The sequence below is a fragment of the Choloepus didactylus genome, chromosome 16 (assembly GCF_015220235.1).
Source record: "Choloepus didactylus isolate mChoDid1 chromosome 16, mChoDid1.pri, whole genome shotgun sequence".
Taxonomy (NCBI): Eukaryota; Metazoa; Chordata; class Mammalia; order Pilosa; family Megalonychidae; genus Choloepus; species Choloepus didactylus.
This window is the reverse complement of record NC_051322.1, coordinates 21,830,972-21,850,740: the sequence shown is the minus strand read 5'-3', so window position 1 is coordinate 21,850,740 and position 19,769 is coordinate 21,830,972. Positions and strand designations below refer to the sequence as shown.

Below are 19,769 nucleotides of genomic sequence, written 5' to 3'. Positions count from 1 at the left end.
AGCAGAATGATGTAGCAATGAAGGGCTCAGATTCCTGTCCGCACTGACTGAGGTCAACCCTTAGCTCTGCCACTTGCTAGCCTAGCCTCTCTCAGCCTCAGTTTCTTCATCTGTAAAACTACCTACTTCATTTGGTTGTTATGAAAATTTAATGAGTCAGTATGTATGAAATGCTTCTGAATAGCATAGCAAACACTATATAAATAATAACCGCTATTAGTGACTTTGGATTTAACATCAGCAAAATTACAAAAATAATATCGTTCTCTCAAGTTAGTGGAGAACAAGTAAGAGGCTATCAGAGAGTTCCTTGAACATTTAAAGCACTCTAACACTGCCAAGTGTTATTTTGGCTAACTTGCCCCATGCAGAACTGGTGGCGTGGCTGCTGACAGCAGAAATCCTGGTGTCAGCTCCAGGGGTCTGGGGAAAGCTCATGGCCCAAATGCAGATAATGGGCCACCAGCTCTTCTAGAGCTGGTAGGAAAGCTGGGAATCAAGTGTTTTCTCCCTGGGGACAGAAGGAGTTCTGATCACCCAGCCTAATCCAATTGCAGTTGTGTTCCTGAATTTGCCATCTGAGTTACTGCACATTTGGACACCACTCTCACTGTCACTCAACAACCAACTCTGTGTTAGTTGCAGAAAGCAACCCTCCCCAAAAATGGGTTCTGGAAGGTGGGGAAGGGGGTGAGAGCAGACCCATAGGAAGGGGCAACTAACATGTACTGAGTGCCTACGATCAGTCAGCCCCAGATTGGGCACTTCATTCACAACATCACATTTAATCTTCACAGACAGGTGTTCTTTCCCCTGTTCACAGGTAATAACTTGGAAGCTTAAGTAACTTCAAAGAGCTAAGGTAACAAGCCTAATTTTTCACTGCTTGCAAGTGGCAGGCTGGGTTATGAGCCTAGGTTTGTTGAAGCCTAAATATGCTCTTGAGTATGATTTTAGGGTTGCATGTGAAAAATAGAGGCAAGAAAATAAGAGCATGAAGAGGCACTCAACATCATTTGTCATTAGGGAAATGCAAATTAAAACCACAGTGAGATGGCATTTCACACCCACTAGAATGAGTATAATAAAAAAAGACAGTGTTGGCGAGGATGTGGAAAAAAACAAGCTCCCTTATACACTGCTGGTGGAAATGTTAAGTGGTACAGACACTCTTGAAGATAGTCTGGCAGTTTCTTAAAAAGTTAAACATAAGTTTACCATATGATCCAACAATTCCACTCCTAGGTGTCTACCCAAGAGAAATGAAAACACATATCCACACACAGACTTGCACAAATGTTCTTAGCAGCATTATTCATAATAGTTGAAAATTGGAAACAACCTAAATGTCGATCAGATGGTGAATGGGTAGACAAATGTAGTATGCCCATACAATGGAATACTATAGAGTAACAAAAAGGAACAAACTACAGATACATGGTATGACATGAATGAACCTCAAAAACATTATGCTCAAAGAAAGCAGCCAGACCCAGGAGACCACATATTGTGTGATTCCATTTATGTGAAATATAGGAAAGAGGCAAAGCTATAATACAGAAAGTAGATTAGTGATTGCCTGAGGGGCAGGGGGCAGGGGGAGGAATGCTGATTAGCAATAAATGAGCATAAGGGATCTTTTGGGGGTGATAAAATGTTCCAAAACTGATCTCTGGTGATGGTTTTACTAAAAAAAAAATCACTGAATTGAACACTTCAAAAGAATAAATTATGTGGTTTACAAAATATGCCTCAATAAAGCTAATTTTAAAAACAGAGGCAAGGAGACAAACGTAGTGAGTGCCTACTATATTCATTGCAGCATTGCTTGTGGTAGTAAAAGATTGGAAGCAACCTAAATGTTCATCAATAGGAGTCTGATACACTGTAGCATTATCTATACAATTAGAATCCTTATATTAGAAAAAAAAAAGCAATGGCTATTAAAAAGAATAAGGCAGTTTTGTGTGCAGTAATATGGAATAATCACCAGGTTTATTGTTAAGTGAGATAAATAAGGTACAGAAGAGGGTATGGAGCATGCTATCACTTGTGTAACAACAACAACAATATATGCTTATTTATATATATAATGACTCTACAAATACCCAAGAGAAGGGTAACCTGGCTGCCTCTAGGGAGGAGGTGAGTGTTAGGGTAAGGAGGGGATGCATGAGAAGGACAATGGTCGTCTCTGCATATCCTTTTGAATATTTTGAATTTATGAGCTACCTAATAAACTAAATATTAATAGTGAGCAACTCTGTGTGTGCCAGCTGGGTGCACACTGAGGATGTGTGAATGGTGAAATGCTGAGCTGTAGTTGCAGCTCTCCCTGGATTTGTTTTGAACTTTTTTTTTTCCCCAGGGGGAATACAGTCCCCATCGAAATCCTCCTCTTTCCTGCCATTTAAAATCTGTAGACGTTTCCAATTCCTTAAGTGAGGGCTAAAACAGTAGCTCAAGGCTGAATGAAACCTAAGACATGTAGTGTCTCCCTGACTTTACAATTGAGAATCGCACTGGAAACACAGGCAGGCTAATTGGCTTTTCCAAGTTATACAGCTAGTTGGTGACAGAGCCCAAGTGTCTTACTTCTGATTTCCAATTGACTGTATTGAAAGATACAGCCCCTGCCTAACCTATCCTTGTTCTCTCTCAGGATAAAAACAGGGAAGCAAAGAAAGCTTGTAATGCCATAAATCTACAGAACTTCAGTGAGGTAACTGGTTACAGTCATTTTGGTTCAAAGTTGAATGTCATGGGCTGTCATGTCTAGTCTAGGAATGTTTCATCAAGGTAATGACTAAGAACACTGTGTAGTAAAGAAACCCTCTCTGTGGTTCCTTCTGCACCTCTCCTCCCACATTCTCCCCAGGCTCCTTAAGCTTGCTGGCCCTGTAACAGAAACCTCAGAGGAACCCCACCTGAGCCCTCCTGGGAGAATGTTTGCTTTCAGTGGGACCAGGAGGTGAAGCCTTGTGGCATTTCAGGCATCAGCCACATAGGGGAGGACCTGGGAAACCTCAGGTTCTTGTGTCTCCCTCCCTGCCCTGTAGTCACCAAGATTAAGACCGACCTTGGGTGTGATGAACTGAACTTGGTTTTATGATGCCAAACAAATCACCTCCCAGCAAGCAGACTTCAAGAAAGTGAGTTGTGCAGGCACCAGTCAAGCGTACTGTAGAGAGGCAGCCTCACCCTGCCCCACTTCCTTCAGCCAGCCCGAGGGTGTCAAGGAAATTTTTTGTGTATTGCCTCCACTCGTCTCATTTTCTGAACCACTTTTTAATCATTTTTTATCTAAACTTTTTCTTAATAAATAAAGTGGGCCTTAGGGATAACGAGCCTCACACCAAATGTAAATCCCCTGGGGCGGGACTGTCTGATTCAATGCTTCATTCCTGTCAGAGGCAGGGCTATTCTGGGGAAGAATATTTGAACTTGTCTGGACTTAAACGTATGAACGCTGCACATGGCTAACCTTGTGGCTAAGGCAGAGATGGTATGACTTTACAGGCCTTTGTCCAAAACATCTAAAACCTTCTAAAGTGCCCATCATGCTTGTCCTCCCCAACTCGGTTATTCCCCTAGCCCCCCACGCAGCGGCCTAGAGGTTTCTGTCGGATTGGCCGCACCCTTTCTCCGTAAGGGCTCTGATTGGCTTAAACTGAGGCAGGGCACTCCTAGCTCAGCCATTGGTTCAGTTATCAAAGTCTAAACCAATCAGCACATGGCATTTCCCAGGGACTAGGACAGGGGTGATATAGTAAAACGCAAAGTTTAGGTCTTTCCCTCCTTCTCAAGATGAAAAAGAGAATTACATGGATCATGGCGTAGGCTGATAGCCATCCTGAGACTGAGGATGAAACCAAAACACAGACAAGAGCAGAACCTCAAGAAATGCCGAAAAATAAAGGCAGGGCCCCAACCAATTTCCTAGACTTCTCAGTTGTGTGAGCCAATAAATCCCCGTTATTGTTTAAGGTAGAGTTGAATTTTTGTTACTTCCAGAAAGCATTCTGAAGCATCCACACCCTCTCCTTTCCTGTCCGTGGTGCCTGAGATTCCCACTACTGGTTCTCCTTTCTAGATTTCTCTGTCATACATGCTGCCTTTACCAAGTCACGGACCTATGTAAAGGAATTGAAACCAGATGGCTTGATCAAAGAATGCTTCCCCAAGATAGTCAGTGCTAAGGAGAACTATGGAAAACCTAACCCCACCAAACTATTTTCTGATTTCCATGGTATCCTATCCCTTTCCACTCATCATTTTTTAACCCTTTGTTTCCTTTAAACAGAAGGACTGCTTTCCATCTCTGTATGTAGAATCCCAGTTTGCAAACCCCCGCTCAAATGCTGGCTTCTCCTTGAAGCCTGCCTTGATATCTGCCCCCATAATGGCTCACTTAACTCAGTGTATCCTCCCCAAACAGGAGACTGTAAGCTCTTTGCCTGCAGGGTCCCTCTTTGGGTTGTCTTTTATATTCTCCCCTGCAGTGTACACTATGCTGTGCCTTCGGATCTTGGAGAAGAAGGCATGTTTACTGATTGAAAAGAACAAGCGCAAATCGGTTTCCTTCAGGAATCACAGGTCAAAGAAATGGCTAGAGCAGTGGTTCTCAGAGTGTGGTCCCCACACCAACACCCTCAGCATCACCTGGAACCTGCAAGAACTACAGATCTTCAGGACCTACTGAAGTAGAAATTCTGGGGTGGACCCAGCAACCTGTGTTTTAACAAGCCATCTAGATTGTGTTGCACTTTAAATTTTGAGAATCACGAGACTAGAGGAAGATCTTAAATTGGTGATTGAGGAGCAAGTGAGCTTGGTTTTCCAAGAGCAGGGCTGACAGTGAAGGAATTAGGAAAGCAGGTGAGTTGTGTGCCCCAGACTTGCTGGGAGAGGTATGGTCCAGTACATGCACAACTGAACTTCCAGAACTGAACATCCCTTCAACCTAGGATTCTGACTCTCCTGGTGTGTTTTTTTCCATTTGGAAACCCTAAAGAGGGCTTGAAACATTTTTAAATGCTTTTTTTTTTTTACTCTCATGTAAGTTGGGTGTCTAACTATTCCTTCATTTTTGCCAACCCAAAGATGGCATAATCACTTTCTCCCAAGTTTCTTTACATGTCTACATTTTCAGTTTTCCTTTATGGCAGAATTAAGCCCAGAATATCAAGGTTCTTTGTTGCTTTTACAAGGTGAAACTGTAACTCAAGCAAAAAAAAAAAATTATCAAGACACAGCCTGTGCAAAAGCTGTAGGGTATCTCAGTAAAAACAACAAGGGGTAATAAGAAAGAAGTTTGATAAAATGCTTCAGTGCTGTCCCATGAGCCCTGCTGATGAGGCTTGGCCCTCCTTCCACGCATGACTCGCCTTCTCCCCAGGATAAGGGAGAAGACCATTCATTCATTGTGGTCGCCATCACCGCCTTGCAATTTCAGCGGCTCTGTGACTCCTCAACTGGGAGCTGCACAGCTCCCAGGACGGCCCGACCAGCCACCACTCGGTGGTTGGTTTCAGAGTTCTCCCCCCAGTCCTGCTCCTGTCAGTCTACAACCCCTGTGATTAAGTGAAAAGGGAATCAGTGCAAGGCTCAACTAAGGTCCTTGACGGAAGGCTGAGCTTATGCCTTAGTTTTCATAATAATCCCAGACATCATCTTGTATGCATAGATTTACCCTTACCTTCCATTCCTATGAATGATTGTGATAAATCTTATCTCTTTTTAAATAATAAATATTACCTATTTTTAGGCAAAATATTTTTTAATATAGATGCATTCTAAAATATAATCCTTTCTTTCTTTGATCTCATATTGTTTCCAAGTATGGAATGTTCCTAAAAAAATCTAATTTTCTGTTACTTTTGTTTAATGATTGCACAGAAGTCAATAATATGTTGTTTCTATTACTTTATATCATTTATATTGCGAAAGCATTCTGAAGTTTTAGCAAAACAAAAGAGAAAGAAGCTTTTTAATTAACCAAGGGGAACAGCTAATTTTTGTTGAGAAACTATGATGTGACAGATACTTTAGGTATATTTACTCATCTAATTCCCCTGCCCTATCAAAGTGGATATTGTTATCTTCATTTTACAGATAAGAAAACTGGGCTTCACACAAGTTGAAAACAGTGCTGGAGTCAGGATTTAATTCCAGATCTGACTCCAAAGCCCACTCAGCACCACCCTGCTTCCCTCTACCCAGATTAGCAAATCAGGCAGCACCTCCTTAAAAAGGCTGATATCTACATGTCAGCATGCATGAGACAGTTAAAAACTAGAAAAACTAAGTTGGGGGTGAGGAGAAACTTTGCAGGTGATGAAAATAGGAATTCCACCTTACCTAAGAATCTTCTCCAAATTGTTATTAAATATTTTGTAAAAACTCAAGAGCAATGCAGTTTGGGAGTAAAAATATATTTAGTTTGCTTTAAACACTGATTTCAAATATCTGAACATGTCTATTAACCATCAGTGCCTTTTAATATGGGATTTTTCCATTTGCCCTTTGAGCAGGTAGCTCACAACATCCTGGATGTCAGTTCAGAAGCCTCACAGCATAAATGCTTGTTCAGTTTACCCTTGGCTGGTCTGCTGTCATGAAATGTCTCATATGCTTTAGAGCAGTAGAAAGATTAATCTTTAAAAATGAAAGCTACTTTTACTTAAGGAAAAGATTGTGGGGAGAAAATATTTAGAGCCAAGCAGGTCTAAATGCTGTTCTTGCTTTTTTCTGTTTTTAAACATTTGCCAGATGTCTGTAATTTACACCTTTGATCAGTGGACTTAAAGTTTAGATGTGTTCATTGTAAAAGAACAAAGTGGTGGTGCCACTTTATCGATGGATTTTTTTTCTGGCTTTTTGCGTTAAGTTTTTTGTTTGTTTGTCTGTTTGTTTTAATCCACGTAAAGACTCAATGAATCTTTGCCTCAGCCATTTTGAAATGTTTTGATAGTTTCTCCGCAATTTCCATTACCAGCTGTCAGACAAGATACTGCTATGTCTACACAAAAAGTAAGGATTTTAAATCATTGAGATCCAACTAAAAGGAATCATTTTGGACTAAAATACTCAAATAATTTAGGCAAAGATGTCTGGGGCCTAGGTTACCTAGATACGTGACTCAGTTTCCCCGTTAGCATGCAAAGGTAGAGCCAGCCTTTAGAAATCACCCCATTGAGTCATCCTATATGTCTCTTTCCTAATTGCTGAACTGCTATGAAAGAAACTCTCAATTATTGTTAAGCCAGAATAAACAAACATTTAGAAAAAACACAAATAATTTTCACAAAGGGTCAGAACAAACTAAAAGACTACACAAAGTCATCCACTTTAAAACACTACATGCCCAATCATCCCATGTAGCTCCTATTTGTTTCATCTTGTTTTATTTCATAACGAAGCAATCTGCATTGCTTCCTAATGCAGAAACTGTCAACAACTATATATTTGAAGCACAGCCATTCCTTACGTAAAAACCAAAGTCTACGTACTTACTGTTCAATATTCTTTGTCAAAGACTCGTTATAGGAGGGCTGGCTCGGGTGCGGGCTCCCCAGGCTGGGTGTGAGGCACTGATTGGGTGTTTCAGTCCTGGTACTGGGGTTCAGAAGAGTTACAGGGTTCAGGTTCTCTTCCATGAACAGTTGGGTCTGTTTCCAGAAAAGTTCCTCTCTCCCTAAGAGGGAAAATTCCATGCCTGGGGAAGTTTGGGAAGGAAACCATTTTTCCCCTGCCCTTGAATAAACCAGGTCATTGCTGCAGCTGGAGAATATTTTTTAGCATCCCTGTGATGAAACTTGAGGGCTGTTTCTGCCAATAGGTGTGACACTTGTTGACACCGCCAGGGAGGCCTTGGCAGAGGGGCCTGGTGAAATGCAGCCGGGCCAGCTGATGAAACCCAGACGAGCAAGCTGTCGCTGACGGCTAGGGAGACTGGGCAGCTTTCTGCAAAGTCCAGGCAGGACCTCAGGCTTAGCTGCTAGCCTCTTCAAGAAGTAGAAACTTGACTAAAGTAAAGAAGTAGAAACTTGATTAGAGAAGTAGAAACGTGATTAAGGCTGGAGCAACTGGGCATTTGAGGTACACATGGGAAACCCATGGAGAAGAGGTGAAAATAAGAGTCATAACGCTGTTTATTTAGAATTGCTATTACAGTCGTCCTCTGAAGCTCTCTGAGGAAAGCAGAAGCCACTGCAAGGCAGGATCCAACCTCCCTCCCCGCTGCCAGCTGTCCTCCTCCCTCCCCACCCCCGACACGAACACTCTCTGTCTCTCACACACGCATGCATGCACACATGCACACACGTACATACTCTCACTTCCTATCTGACTGCAGTTGTAAACAAGAACAGAGGGAGACCAGAAAGAAATCCATAGAAGAAATACCAATTAGAAATTGTCAAAAAGTTTTCCTGTTAGCATCATAGTTGTTGTAATGTGGGTGTTTCTTCTATTGAATGTTGTCCAAATCCAAGAAAGAACATAAAAAATCCAGAATTATCTTTCAGTAACTACTTTGCCTCTTTACAAAAGTATTTAAATGTGTGATACCTGGAATCAGATGGTTTAGAAAGAAACCTCTTATAAGACTCATGGAGACAGCTAAAATTAGCAACTCAGAGAGGGTGACTTTGAAAGGGACATAACTGAAAATATCCATATTGTACTGAGCACTATAATCCTCAAAAGCAAATTGTTTTACACCAAACCATATGTATATCAACTATACCTTGATGGAATGAAATTTTACACAAGACAAAAATCTTCTAGAATTATTAAATATCAAGAAGTGTATGGTTGATGTGTTCTGTGTTTTCCATTTTATCTTCATAGAAGATATTAAAAGTTGAGCAACTCTATCTTTTTTTTTCTTTTTTTTTATTATATATATATATTTTTTATCTTCATTTTATTGAGATATATTCACATACCACACAGTCATACAAAACAAATCGTACATTCGATTGTTCACAGTACCATTACATAGTTGTACATTCATCACCTAAATCAATCCCTGACACCTTCATTAGCACACACACAAAAATAACAAGAATAATAATTAGAGTGAAAAAGAGCAATTGAAGTAAAAAAGAACACTGGGTACCTTTGTCTGTTTGTTTCCTTCCCCTATTTTTCTACTCCTCCATCCATAAACTAGACAAAGTGGAGTGTGGTCCTTATGGCTTTCCCAATCCCATTGTCACCCCTCTTAAGCTACATTTTTATACAATTGTCTTCGAGATTCATGGGTTCTGGGTTGTAGTTTGATAGTTTCAGGTATCCACCACCAGCTACCCCAATTCTTTAGAACCTAAAAAGGGTTGTCTAAATTGTGCGTAAGAGTGCCCCCCAGAGTGACCTCTCAGCTCCTTTTGGAATCTCTCTGCTACTGAAGCTTATTTCATTTCCTTTCACATCCCCGTTTTGGTCAAGAAGATGTTCTCCGTCCCACGATACCAGGTCTACATTCCTCCCCGGGAGTCATATTCCACGGAGCAACTCTATCTTTGTGACTGTTTCTTTGGGAACACATTTGTAAAATGCAACCGAATACAGAACTGACCAAGGCTTTGTGGCTGTGGATCTCAGCTGGTTTTATTTAAAGCTGGGGTCCTCTTCGCAGTGAAAGGCACTTGCCAGGTAAGGAGAGATAACTTTGAGAGTAAAGAGGGGAAGAAGGTGTGATGATAAAGAATAAACAAATGCTGTCACCCAGCAGGAGAAGATAAAGTCAAAAGTGAACAAATGTCCCAACACAAAAGAGAAATGGGATGTGGTTATGAAAGAAAAGTTGCCTGGGAGTTTTTAAATGGCAAAGTTGAAACTCATTATGGAATTTAATTTTATCCTCACAAACAATCTCAAAGACCAATTCCCTCAATTTCTAGCATTCACCTCCTGGTAAAATAAATCTAAGGAGCAAAGGATTTTTTTTTAAATAATGGATTTGACTGTATTTATTATTTGTCTCGTTAGCCTGCAGTCATAGAATTTCTGTTTTATTCTTGGGTTTGGGGAAGTAGGGCTGGAAGAAAACCAGAAACAGAAACTTTGGAATTAAACTCAGGTCAGGACACTGTTCTGAATTTCCTGTTTTTCTCAAAGGGAAGATGGAGGGAGTACAGTGTTAAAGAGAAAAGGGAGGGCATGTATTTCTGCCCCTCTAATAGCATCAGAAAATGCATGAGTGTGTGAAACATTGAATGTAAATAAGACTCCTTTCTTATAGTGTTTTTCATTCCAGGTAATAGATTTCTGTAAGATTCTTCGTGAGAATATGAAGTTAAAATAAATTAGCAAAAATAAGAAAAAATACAGCTTCATCAGAATTGATACCTCTAAGAAAGACTTTTTCAAACATATGAAGGTTGTTTAGAATTTGGAATTTATCCCCCACCCCCCCACCACCAAGTATCAAAATTATAAATGGTAGTTAGGTTCTCAGGGCACCTCAGAGAAGTATTTACTCCATGATGTTCCTGAAATAATGTATTTCAGCTACTTAAAACCACAAATATCAAAACCAAATTAAAATTCAAGTGCCCAGTCTCTTTAAGTAAATTTGAGTCTAGGTACCCGAAAATATCCAAACTTCCAGGATAAAATTCCATCACAGATTATGCTGGTGCTTCAGTTTCATTTTAAAAACAACTACAAAAAGTATTACTACTCTCAGAACAGAAGCAAAATTCCAGTTTTCATAAATTTGCATGTTCAGTCCTAGGCACCATTTCATAAACCGTAAGTAACATTAATTAGTTGAACAGTGTATGGGAATTTAAATTTTTAAAAATATTTGCGTATGTTACATATACTAAGTATGTTATAAAAGTTTTCAAGACTTTTTTCTGCTTATAAGGACAAGACATATGGAAAACTTTAAATATTTTTATTTTTAAAATTTTATATCTCCTGCCAACGAGAAATAACCACTATTAACATTTTGGTGTATTTTTTCTACTTCTTTTTTCCCCTTTTGTGCATGTTCAAACACATACATTGAGACATATACAGTTTGTATCACTGTGGTCTACAGTTTTCTTTCCCATTCTGTTTTTCACTTAACATGAGCCTGTTGTTAAGGAGCCTTCAGGGAAGCCTGCGTATTATTCTATCATATGAATGTGTCGTGCTTTATTTAGCAGGTGTCTTATTGTTAGATATTTGGATTGCTTATGCATTTTTGCTTTTATAAATAATGATGTGATAACATGCTTCTATATAAATCTTTAGGTGCTTTTCTCTTTTCTAAGGACAGGCTCCTAAAAGTGACATTAGTGGGTCAAAAGTCGTGAATATTTTTTAAGGTTTCAAAACATATTGCCAAATAAAACTCAAGAAGATTTACTGAGTTATGTTTCTGCCAGCCTGCCCATCTCACTGAAACAACTCACTGGCACTGAGGACTGCCATTTTAAATGTTTTTCCAATCAGAGAAGCAAAATTGGTATCTCATTTTAATGTACATTTCTTTGAATACTGATGAGGTTAAATATTGTTTTATAAGTACATTGGCTTTTTATACTTTCCTTTTATGAATTATCATTCTAGTTTTTTTTTGTTCAGCTTTGCTATTCAAGTGTTTTTCTTTTGCACACTTCATATTTAGTTTGTTGCAAATATGCTCTATCTTCCAACTTGTGCTTTGCCCTTTAATTTGTGAAGTTTTGAAATATATATATGTTATACATTTTTAGTTAATAGAACCTACCTCTCTTTTTTTAAAGGTTACTCCCTTTGCTTAGAAAGCCTTCTACATCCATGTATCTAACCACTGTCCAATACTGCTAAAAGGCAGAGTAGAGAGTAAAGTTGGTTTCAAAGCAAGCTCTTTTACCTCTTTTTTTGTTTCTCAGTCTGTGCTAACCTACTGGGTCATTTGTGCCTTTTTTCTAAACTCAGGTATCTAAGATTCCCAGTTTCCCTCTTGCTTTAGGGACTTCCACCCTTTGCAACTAAGAGGTTGACATAGGTACATATAACCATTATAGCTGTAACATTTAGGACTTTGGTTTGAAGTTTCTGGATTTTTTTACCCATAAAAATTCAAATAAAATGGGAAGTGGGACTTCCAGCTTTGACTGAGTGAGGAGGCTGGAAAATCCTCTCCCCAAAAATAGCTATGAAGAATTGGACAATATTCAAAAACAGGAAATCTACCAAAGACATCCAATAATTTGAGAAGCAATAATGGTCAAGAAACTGCTCAACTTTGGGTAATAAGAGTGAGACTCTGGCATTCTCACCTGGGGCTACTCCCGTTCCCCTACCCAGCTCTGTTGACACTGAGGTTCTGCCAGGGCAGGGTAGACTGTGAGCACTGGCATTTTCACTGCCATGATTGAAAGGCACTCACTTGATTCGGAGCAGTGGACAACACCTATGCCAAGCAGTGTTATCTCTGTAAGTGAGGAGCAGGTGAGTGGAGGAGGGGGAGAAACACTCAGTTAGCCTGAAGATGGAGTGGGGGTTAGGGCAAGCATGCCCAGAAGAGACCAGGGAGGACTCAGGCTATCCACACATTCCCCAGCATGTACAGGGGTGATGTGAAAGGGCACCGCAGAGAGTTAAAGTCAGGATAAACTTGAAAATGGCCTGAAATTAAATGTGCTCCACCCCACCCCCCACACACACAGATCCATTGGCAGAGGTACAGAAGCTTTCCTAGTTCAAGGTATTTGAGCATAGCCTCTTCCAATCCTTAGCTGACCACTAAGCCACAAGAGACACAGTAGCAACCCCTATCAAGTCATGTTTAAGAAAAAAAAAAAAAAAAATTTTTTTAAAACAGAGCAGAGATATCCACATCCACACACTGTGGGGGAAACAAATTTCATAGATGTAGTCCAAACAAGTTACTAAACCAGCAAACAAATAACCCAAACAGCAACAACAACCTTCAGAGGAGAAAATCACAATCCAGAATTACCACAGTCTATTATCTAAAATGTCAAGTTTTTAACAACCACAACAAAAAATTATGAGACAAGCAAAGAAATAGGAAAGTGTACTCATACACGGGAATAAAAGCAGTCAATATAAACTGTCTCTGAGTATCCCCAGAATTACTCTGCTACCAAAGCCAGACAAAGACCTCACAAGAATATAAAACTAAAGGCCAATATCTCTCATGAACATAGATGCAAAAATCCTTAACAAAATATTTGCAAATTGAATCCAGCAAAATATAAAAAGGATTATACACTATGGTCTAGTGGGATCTCTCCCAGGAATGCAAGGTTTGTTTACCATCCAAAAGTCAATTAATACACTATTAATAGAATAAAGGTCAAAACCACATCATAAACTCAATAGATACACAAAAACATTTGACAAATCCAACACCAATTCATGATTTAAAAATAAAAAAGCAGGGGGCGGGGCAAGATGGCAGACTGGTGAGCTGTATGTTTTAGTTACTCCTCCAGGAAAGTAGGTAGAAAGCCAGGAACTGCGTGGACTGGACACCACAGAGCAATCTGACTTTGGGCATACTTCATACAACACTCATGAAAACGTGGAACTGCTGAGATCAGCGAAATCTGTAAGTTTTTGCGGCCAGGGGACCCGTGCCCCTCTCTGCCAGGCTCAGTCCCGTGGGAGGAGGGGCTGTCAGCTCCGGGAAGGAGAAGGGAGAACTGCAGTGGCAGCCCTTATCGGAAACTCATTCTACTGATCCAAACTCCAACCATAGATAGACTGAGACCAGACACCAGAGAATCTGAGAGCAGCCAGCCCAGCAGAGAGGAGACAGGCATAGAAAAAAAACAACACGAAAAACTCCAAAATAAAAGCGGAGGATTTTTGGAGTTCTGGTGAACATAGAAAGGGGAAGGACAGAGCTCAGGCCCTGAGGCGCATATGCAAATCCTGAAGAAAAGCTGATCTCTCTGCCCTGTGGACCTTTCCTTAATGGCCCTGGTTGCTTTGTCTCTTAGCATTTCAATAACCCATTAGATCTCTGAGGAGGGCCCTTTTTTTTTTTTTTAATCCTTTTTTCGTTTTCTAAAACAATTACTCTAAGAAGCCCAATACAGAAAGCTTCAAAGACTTGCAATTTGGGCAGGTCAAGTCAAGAGCAGAACTAAGAGAGCTCTGAGACAAAAGGCAATAATCCAGTGGCTGAGAAAATTCACTAAACACCACAACTTCCCAAGAAAAGGGGGGTGTCCGCTCATAGCCATCATCCTGGTAGACAGGAAACACTCCTGCCCATCACCAGCCCCATAGCCCAGAACTGCCCCAGACAACCCAGTGTGACGGAAGCGCTTCAAATAACAGGCACACACCACAAAACTGGGCGTGGACATTAGCCTTCCCTGCAACCTCAGCTGATTGTCCCAGAGTTGGGAAGGTAGAGCAGTGTGAATTAACAAAGCCCCATTCAGCCATCATTTCAGCAGACTGGGAGCCTCCCTACACAGCCCAGCAGCCCAGAACTGCCCTGGGGGGACGGCACTCACCTGTGACATAGCACAGTCATCCCTCAACAGAGGACCCGGGGTGCACGGCCTGGAAGAGGGGCCCACTTGCAAGTCTCAGGAGCCATACGCCAATACCAAGGACTTGTGGGTCAGTGGCAGAGACAAAATGTGGCAGGACTGAACTGAACGATTAGACTATTGCAGCAGCTTTAAAACTCTAGGATCACCAGGGAGATTTGATTGTTAAGGCCACCCCCCCTCCCTGACTGCCCAGAAACACGCCCCATATACAGGGCAGGCAACACCAACTACACATGCAAGCTTGGTACACCAATTGGACCCCACAAGACTCACTCCCCCACTCACCAAAAGGCTAAGCAGGGGAGAACTGGCTTGTGGAGAACAGGTGGCTCGTGGACGCCACCTGCTGGTTAGTTAGAGAAAGTGTACTCCACGAAGCTGTAGATCTGATAAATTAGAGATAAGGACTTCAATTGGTCTACAAATCCTAAAAGAACCCTATCAAGTTCAGCAAATGCCATGAGGCCAAAAACAACAGAAAATTATCAAGCATATGAAAAAACCAGATGATATGGATAACCCAAGCCCAAGCACCCAAATCAAAAGACCAGAAGAGACACAGCACCTAGAGCAGCTACTCAAAGAACTAAAGATGAACAATGAGACCATAGTACGGGAGATAAAGGAAATCAAGAAGACCCTAGAAGAGCATAAAGAAGACATTGCAAGACTAAATAAAAAAATGGATGATCTTATGGAAATTAAAGAAACTGCTGACCAAATTAAAAAGATTCTGGACACTCATAGTACAAGACTAGAGGAAGTTGAACAACGAATCAGTGACCTGGAAGATGACAGAATGGAAAATGAAAGCATAAAAGAAAGAATGGGGAAAAAAATTGAAAAAATCGAAATGGACCTCAGGGATATGATAGATAATATGAAGCGTCCAAATATAAGACTCATTGGGGGGCAAGATGGTGGACTGGTGAGCTGTATGTTTTAGTTACTCCTCCAGGAAAGTAGGTAGAAAGCCAGGAACTGCGTGGACTGGACACCACAGAGCAATCTGACTTTGGGCATACTTCATACAATACTCATGAAAACATGGAACTGCTGAGATCAGCGAAATCTGTAAGTTTTTGCGGCCAGGGGACCCGCGTCCCTCTCTGCCAGGCTCAGTCCCGTGGGAGGAGGGGCTGTCAGCTCCGGGAAGGAGAAGGGAGAACTGCAGTGGCAGCCCTTATCGGAAACTCATTCTACTGATCCAAACTCCAACCATAGATAGACTGAGACCAGACACCAGAGAATCTGAGAGCAGCCAGCCCAGCAGAGAGGAGACAGGCATAGAAAAAAAACAACACGAAAAACTCCAAAATAAAAGCGGAGGATTTTTGGAGTTCTGGTGAACATAGAAAGGGGAAGGGCAGAGCTCAGGCCCTGAGGCGCATATGCAAATCCTGAAGAAAAGCTGATCTCTCTGCCCTGTGGACCTTTCCTTAATGGCCCTGGTTGCTTTGTCTCTTAGCATTTCAATAACCCATTAGATCTCTGAGGAGGGCCCTTTTTTTTTTTTTAATCCTTTTTTCGTTTTCTAAAACAATTACTCTAAGAAGCCCAATACAGAAAGCTTCAAAGACTTGCAATTTGGGCAGGTCAAGTCAAGAGCAGAACTAAGAGAGCTCTGAGACAAAAGGCAATAATCCAGTGGCTGAGAAAATTCACTAAACACCACAACTTCCCAAGAAAAGGGGGGTGTCCGCTCATAGCCATCATCCTGGTAGACAGGAAACACTCCTGCCCATCACCAGCCCCATAGCCCAGAACTGCCCCAGACAACCCAGTGTGACGGAAGCGCTTCAAATAACAGGCACACACCACAAAACTGGGCGTGGACATTAGCCTTCCCTGCAACCTCAGCTGATTGTCCCAGAGTTGGGAAGGTAGAGCAGTGTGAATTAACAAAGCCCCATTCAGCCATCATTTCAGCAGACTGGGAGCCTCCCTACACAGCCCAGCAGCCCAGAACTGCCCTGGGGGGACGGCACTCACCTGTGACATAGCACAGTCATCCCTCAACAGAGGACCCGGGGTGCACGGCCTGGAAGAGGGGCCCACTTGCAAGTCTCAGGAGCCATACGCCAATACCAAGGACTTGTGGGTCAGTGGCAGAGACAAAATGTGGCAGGACTGAACTGAACGATTAGACTATTGCAGCAGCTTTAAAACTCTAGGATCACCAGGGAGATTTGATTGTTAAGGCCACCCCCCCTCCCTGACTGCCCAGAAACACGCCCCATATACAGGGCAGGCAACACCAACTACACATGCAAGCTTGGTACACCAATTGGACCCCACAAGACTCACTCCCCCACTCACCAAAAAGGCTAAGCAGGGGAGAACTGGCTTGTGGAGAACAGGTGGCTCGTGGACGCCACCTGCTGGTTAGTTAGAGAAAGTGTACTCCACGAAGCTGTAGATCTGATAAATTAGAGATAAGGACTTCAATTGGTCTACAAATCCTAAAAGAACCCTATCAAGTTCAGCAAATGCCATGAGGCCAAAAACAACAGAAAATTATCAAGCATATGAAAAAACCAGATGATATGGATAACCCAAGCCCAAGCACCCAAATCAAAAGACCAGAAGAGACACAGCACCTAGAGCAGCTACTCAAAGAACTAAAGATGAACAATGAGACCATAGTACGGGAGATAAAGGAAATCAAGAAGACCCTAGAAGAGCATAAAGAAGACATTGCAAGACTAAATAAAAAAATGGATGATCTTATGGAAATTAAAGAAACTGCTGACCAAATTAAAAAGATTCTGGACACTCATAGTACAAGACTAGAGGAAGTTGAACAACGAATCAGTGACCTGGAAGATGACAGAATGGAAAATGAAAGCATAAAAGAAAGAATGGGGAAAAAAATTGAAAAAATCGAAATGGACCTCAGGGATATGATAGATAATATGAAGCGTCCAAATATAAGACTCATTGGGGGGCAAGATGGTGGACTGGTGAGCTGTATGTTTTAGTTACTCCTCCAGGAAAGTAGGTAGAAAGCCAGGAACTGCGTGGACTGGACACCACAGAGCAATCTGACTTTGGGCATACTTCATACAATACTCATGAAAACATGGAACTGCTGAGATCAGCGAAATCTGTAAGTTTTTGCGGCCAGGGGACCCGCGTCCCTCTCTGCCAGGCTCAGTCCCGTGGGAGGAGGGGCTGTCAGCTCCGGGAAGGAGAAGGGAGAACTGCAGTGGCAGCCCTTATCGGAAACTCATTCTACTGATCCAAACTCCAACCATAGATAGACTGAGACCAGACACCAGAGAATCTGAGAGCAGCCAGCCCAGCAGAGAGGAGACAGGCATAGAAAAAAAACAACACGAAAAACTCCAAAATAAAAGCGGAGGATTTTTGGAGTTCTGGTGAACATAGAAAGGGGAAGGGCAGAGCTCAGGCCCTGAGGCGCATATGCAAATCCTGAAGAAAAGCTGATCTCTCTGCCCTGTGGACCTTTCCTTAATGGCCCTGGTTGCTTTGTCTCTTAGCATTTCAATAACCCATTAGATCTCTGAGGAGGGCCCATTTTTTTGTTGTTGTTTTTTTAATCATTTTTTCTTTTTCTAAAACAACTACTCTAAGAAGCCCAATACAGAAAGCTTCAAAGACTTGCAATTTGGGCAGGTCAAGTCAAGAGCAGAACTAAGAGAGCTCTGAGACAAAAAGCAATAATCCAGTGGCTGAGAAAATTCACTAAACACCAAAACTTCCCAAGAAAAGGGGGGTGTCCGCTCACAGCCATCATCCTGGTGGACAGGAAACAATCCTGCCCGTCGCCAGCCCCATAGCCCAGAGCTGCCCAGACAACCCAGTGTGACGGAAGTGCTTCAAATAACAGGCACACACCACAAAACTGGGCATGGACATTAGCCTTCCCTGCAACCTCAGCTGATAGTCCCAGAGTTGGAAAGGTGGAGCAGTGTGAATTAACAAAGCCCCATTCAGCCATCATTTCAGCAGACTGGGAGCCTCCCTACACAGCCCAGCAGCCCAGAACTGCCCTGGGGGGACGGCACTCACCTGTGACATAGCACAGTCATCCCTCAACAGAGGACCTGGGGTGCACAGCCTGGAAGAGGGGCCCACTTGCAAGTCTCAGGAGCCATACAACAATACCAAGGACTTGTGGGTCAGTGGCAGAGACAAACTGTGGCAGGACTGAACTGAAGGATTAGTCTATTGCAGCAGCTTTAAAACTCTAGGATCACCAGGGAGATTTGATTGTTAAGGCCACCCCCCCTCCCTGACTGCCCAGAAACACGCCCCATTTACAGGGCAGGCAACACCAACTACACACGCAAGCTTGGTACACCAATTGGACCCCACAAGACTCACTCCCCCACTCACCAAAAAGGCTAAGCAGGGGAGAACTGGCTTGTGGAGAACAGGTGGCTCGTGGACGCCACCTGCTGGTTAGTTAGAGAAAGTGTACTCCACGAAGCTGTAGATCTGATAAATTAGAGATAAGGACTTCAATTGGTCTACAAATCCTAAAAGAACCCTATCAAGTTCAGCAAATGCCACGAGGCCAAAAACAACAGAAAATTATAAAGCATATGAAAAAACCAGACGATATGGATAACCCAAGCCCAAGCACCCAAATCAAAAGACCAGAAGAGACACAGCACCTAGAGCAGCTACTCAAAGAACTAAAGATGAACAATGAGACCACAGTATGGGATACAAAGGAAATCAAGAATACCCTAGAAGAGCATAAAGAAGACATTGCAAGACTAAATAAAAAATGGATGATCTTATGGAAATTAAAGAAACTGCTGACCAAATTAAAAAGATTCTGGACACTCATAGTACAAGACTAGAGGAAGTTGAACAATGAATCAGTGACCTGGAAGATGACAGAATGGAAAATGAAAGCATAAAAGAAAGAATGGGGAAAAAAATTGAAAAAATCGAAATAGACCTCAGGGATATGATAGATAATAGGAAACGTCCGAATATAAGACTCATTGGTGTCCCAGAAGGGGAAGAAAAGGGTAAAGGTCTAGGAAGAGTATTCAAAGAAATTGTTGGGGAAAACTTCCCAAATCTTCTAAACAACATAAATACACAAATCATAAATGCTCAGCGAACTCCAAATAGAATAAATCCAAATAAACCCACTCCGAGACATATACTGATCACACTATCAAACACAGAAGAGAAGGAGCAAGTTCTGAAAGCAGCAAGAGAAAAGCAATTCACCACATACAAAGGAAACAGCATAAGACT

At 41.9% G+C, this 19,769-nt stretch overlaps 1 protein-coding gene across 3 annotated transcripts in view; it reads right to left on the bottom strand.

Annotated features, from left to right (window-relative positions):
- ALPK2 (alpha kinase 2) overlaps window positions 1-19,769 on the bottom strand; it is a 211,522-nt gene that overhangs the window by 158,575 nt on the left and 33,178 nt on the right. Inside the window, exon 1 of one of the 3 annotated variants that reach the window (XM_037805892.1) lies at window positions 7,516-7,744. The exons of the other annotated variants lie outside the window; for them this stretch is intronic. Coding sequence (XP_037661820.1) covers window positions 7,516-7,715 — 200 coding nt within the window. The 5' untranslated portion in view covers window positions 7,716-7,744. Of the gene's footprint in view, window positions 1-7,515; window positions 7,745-19,769 lie in introns of those variants that run through there. 3 annotated transcript variants of the gene reach the window in all.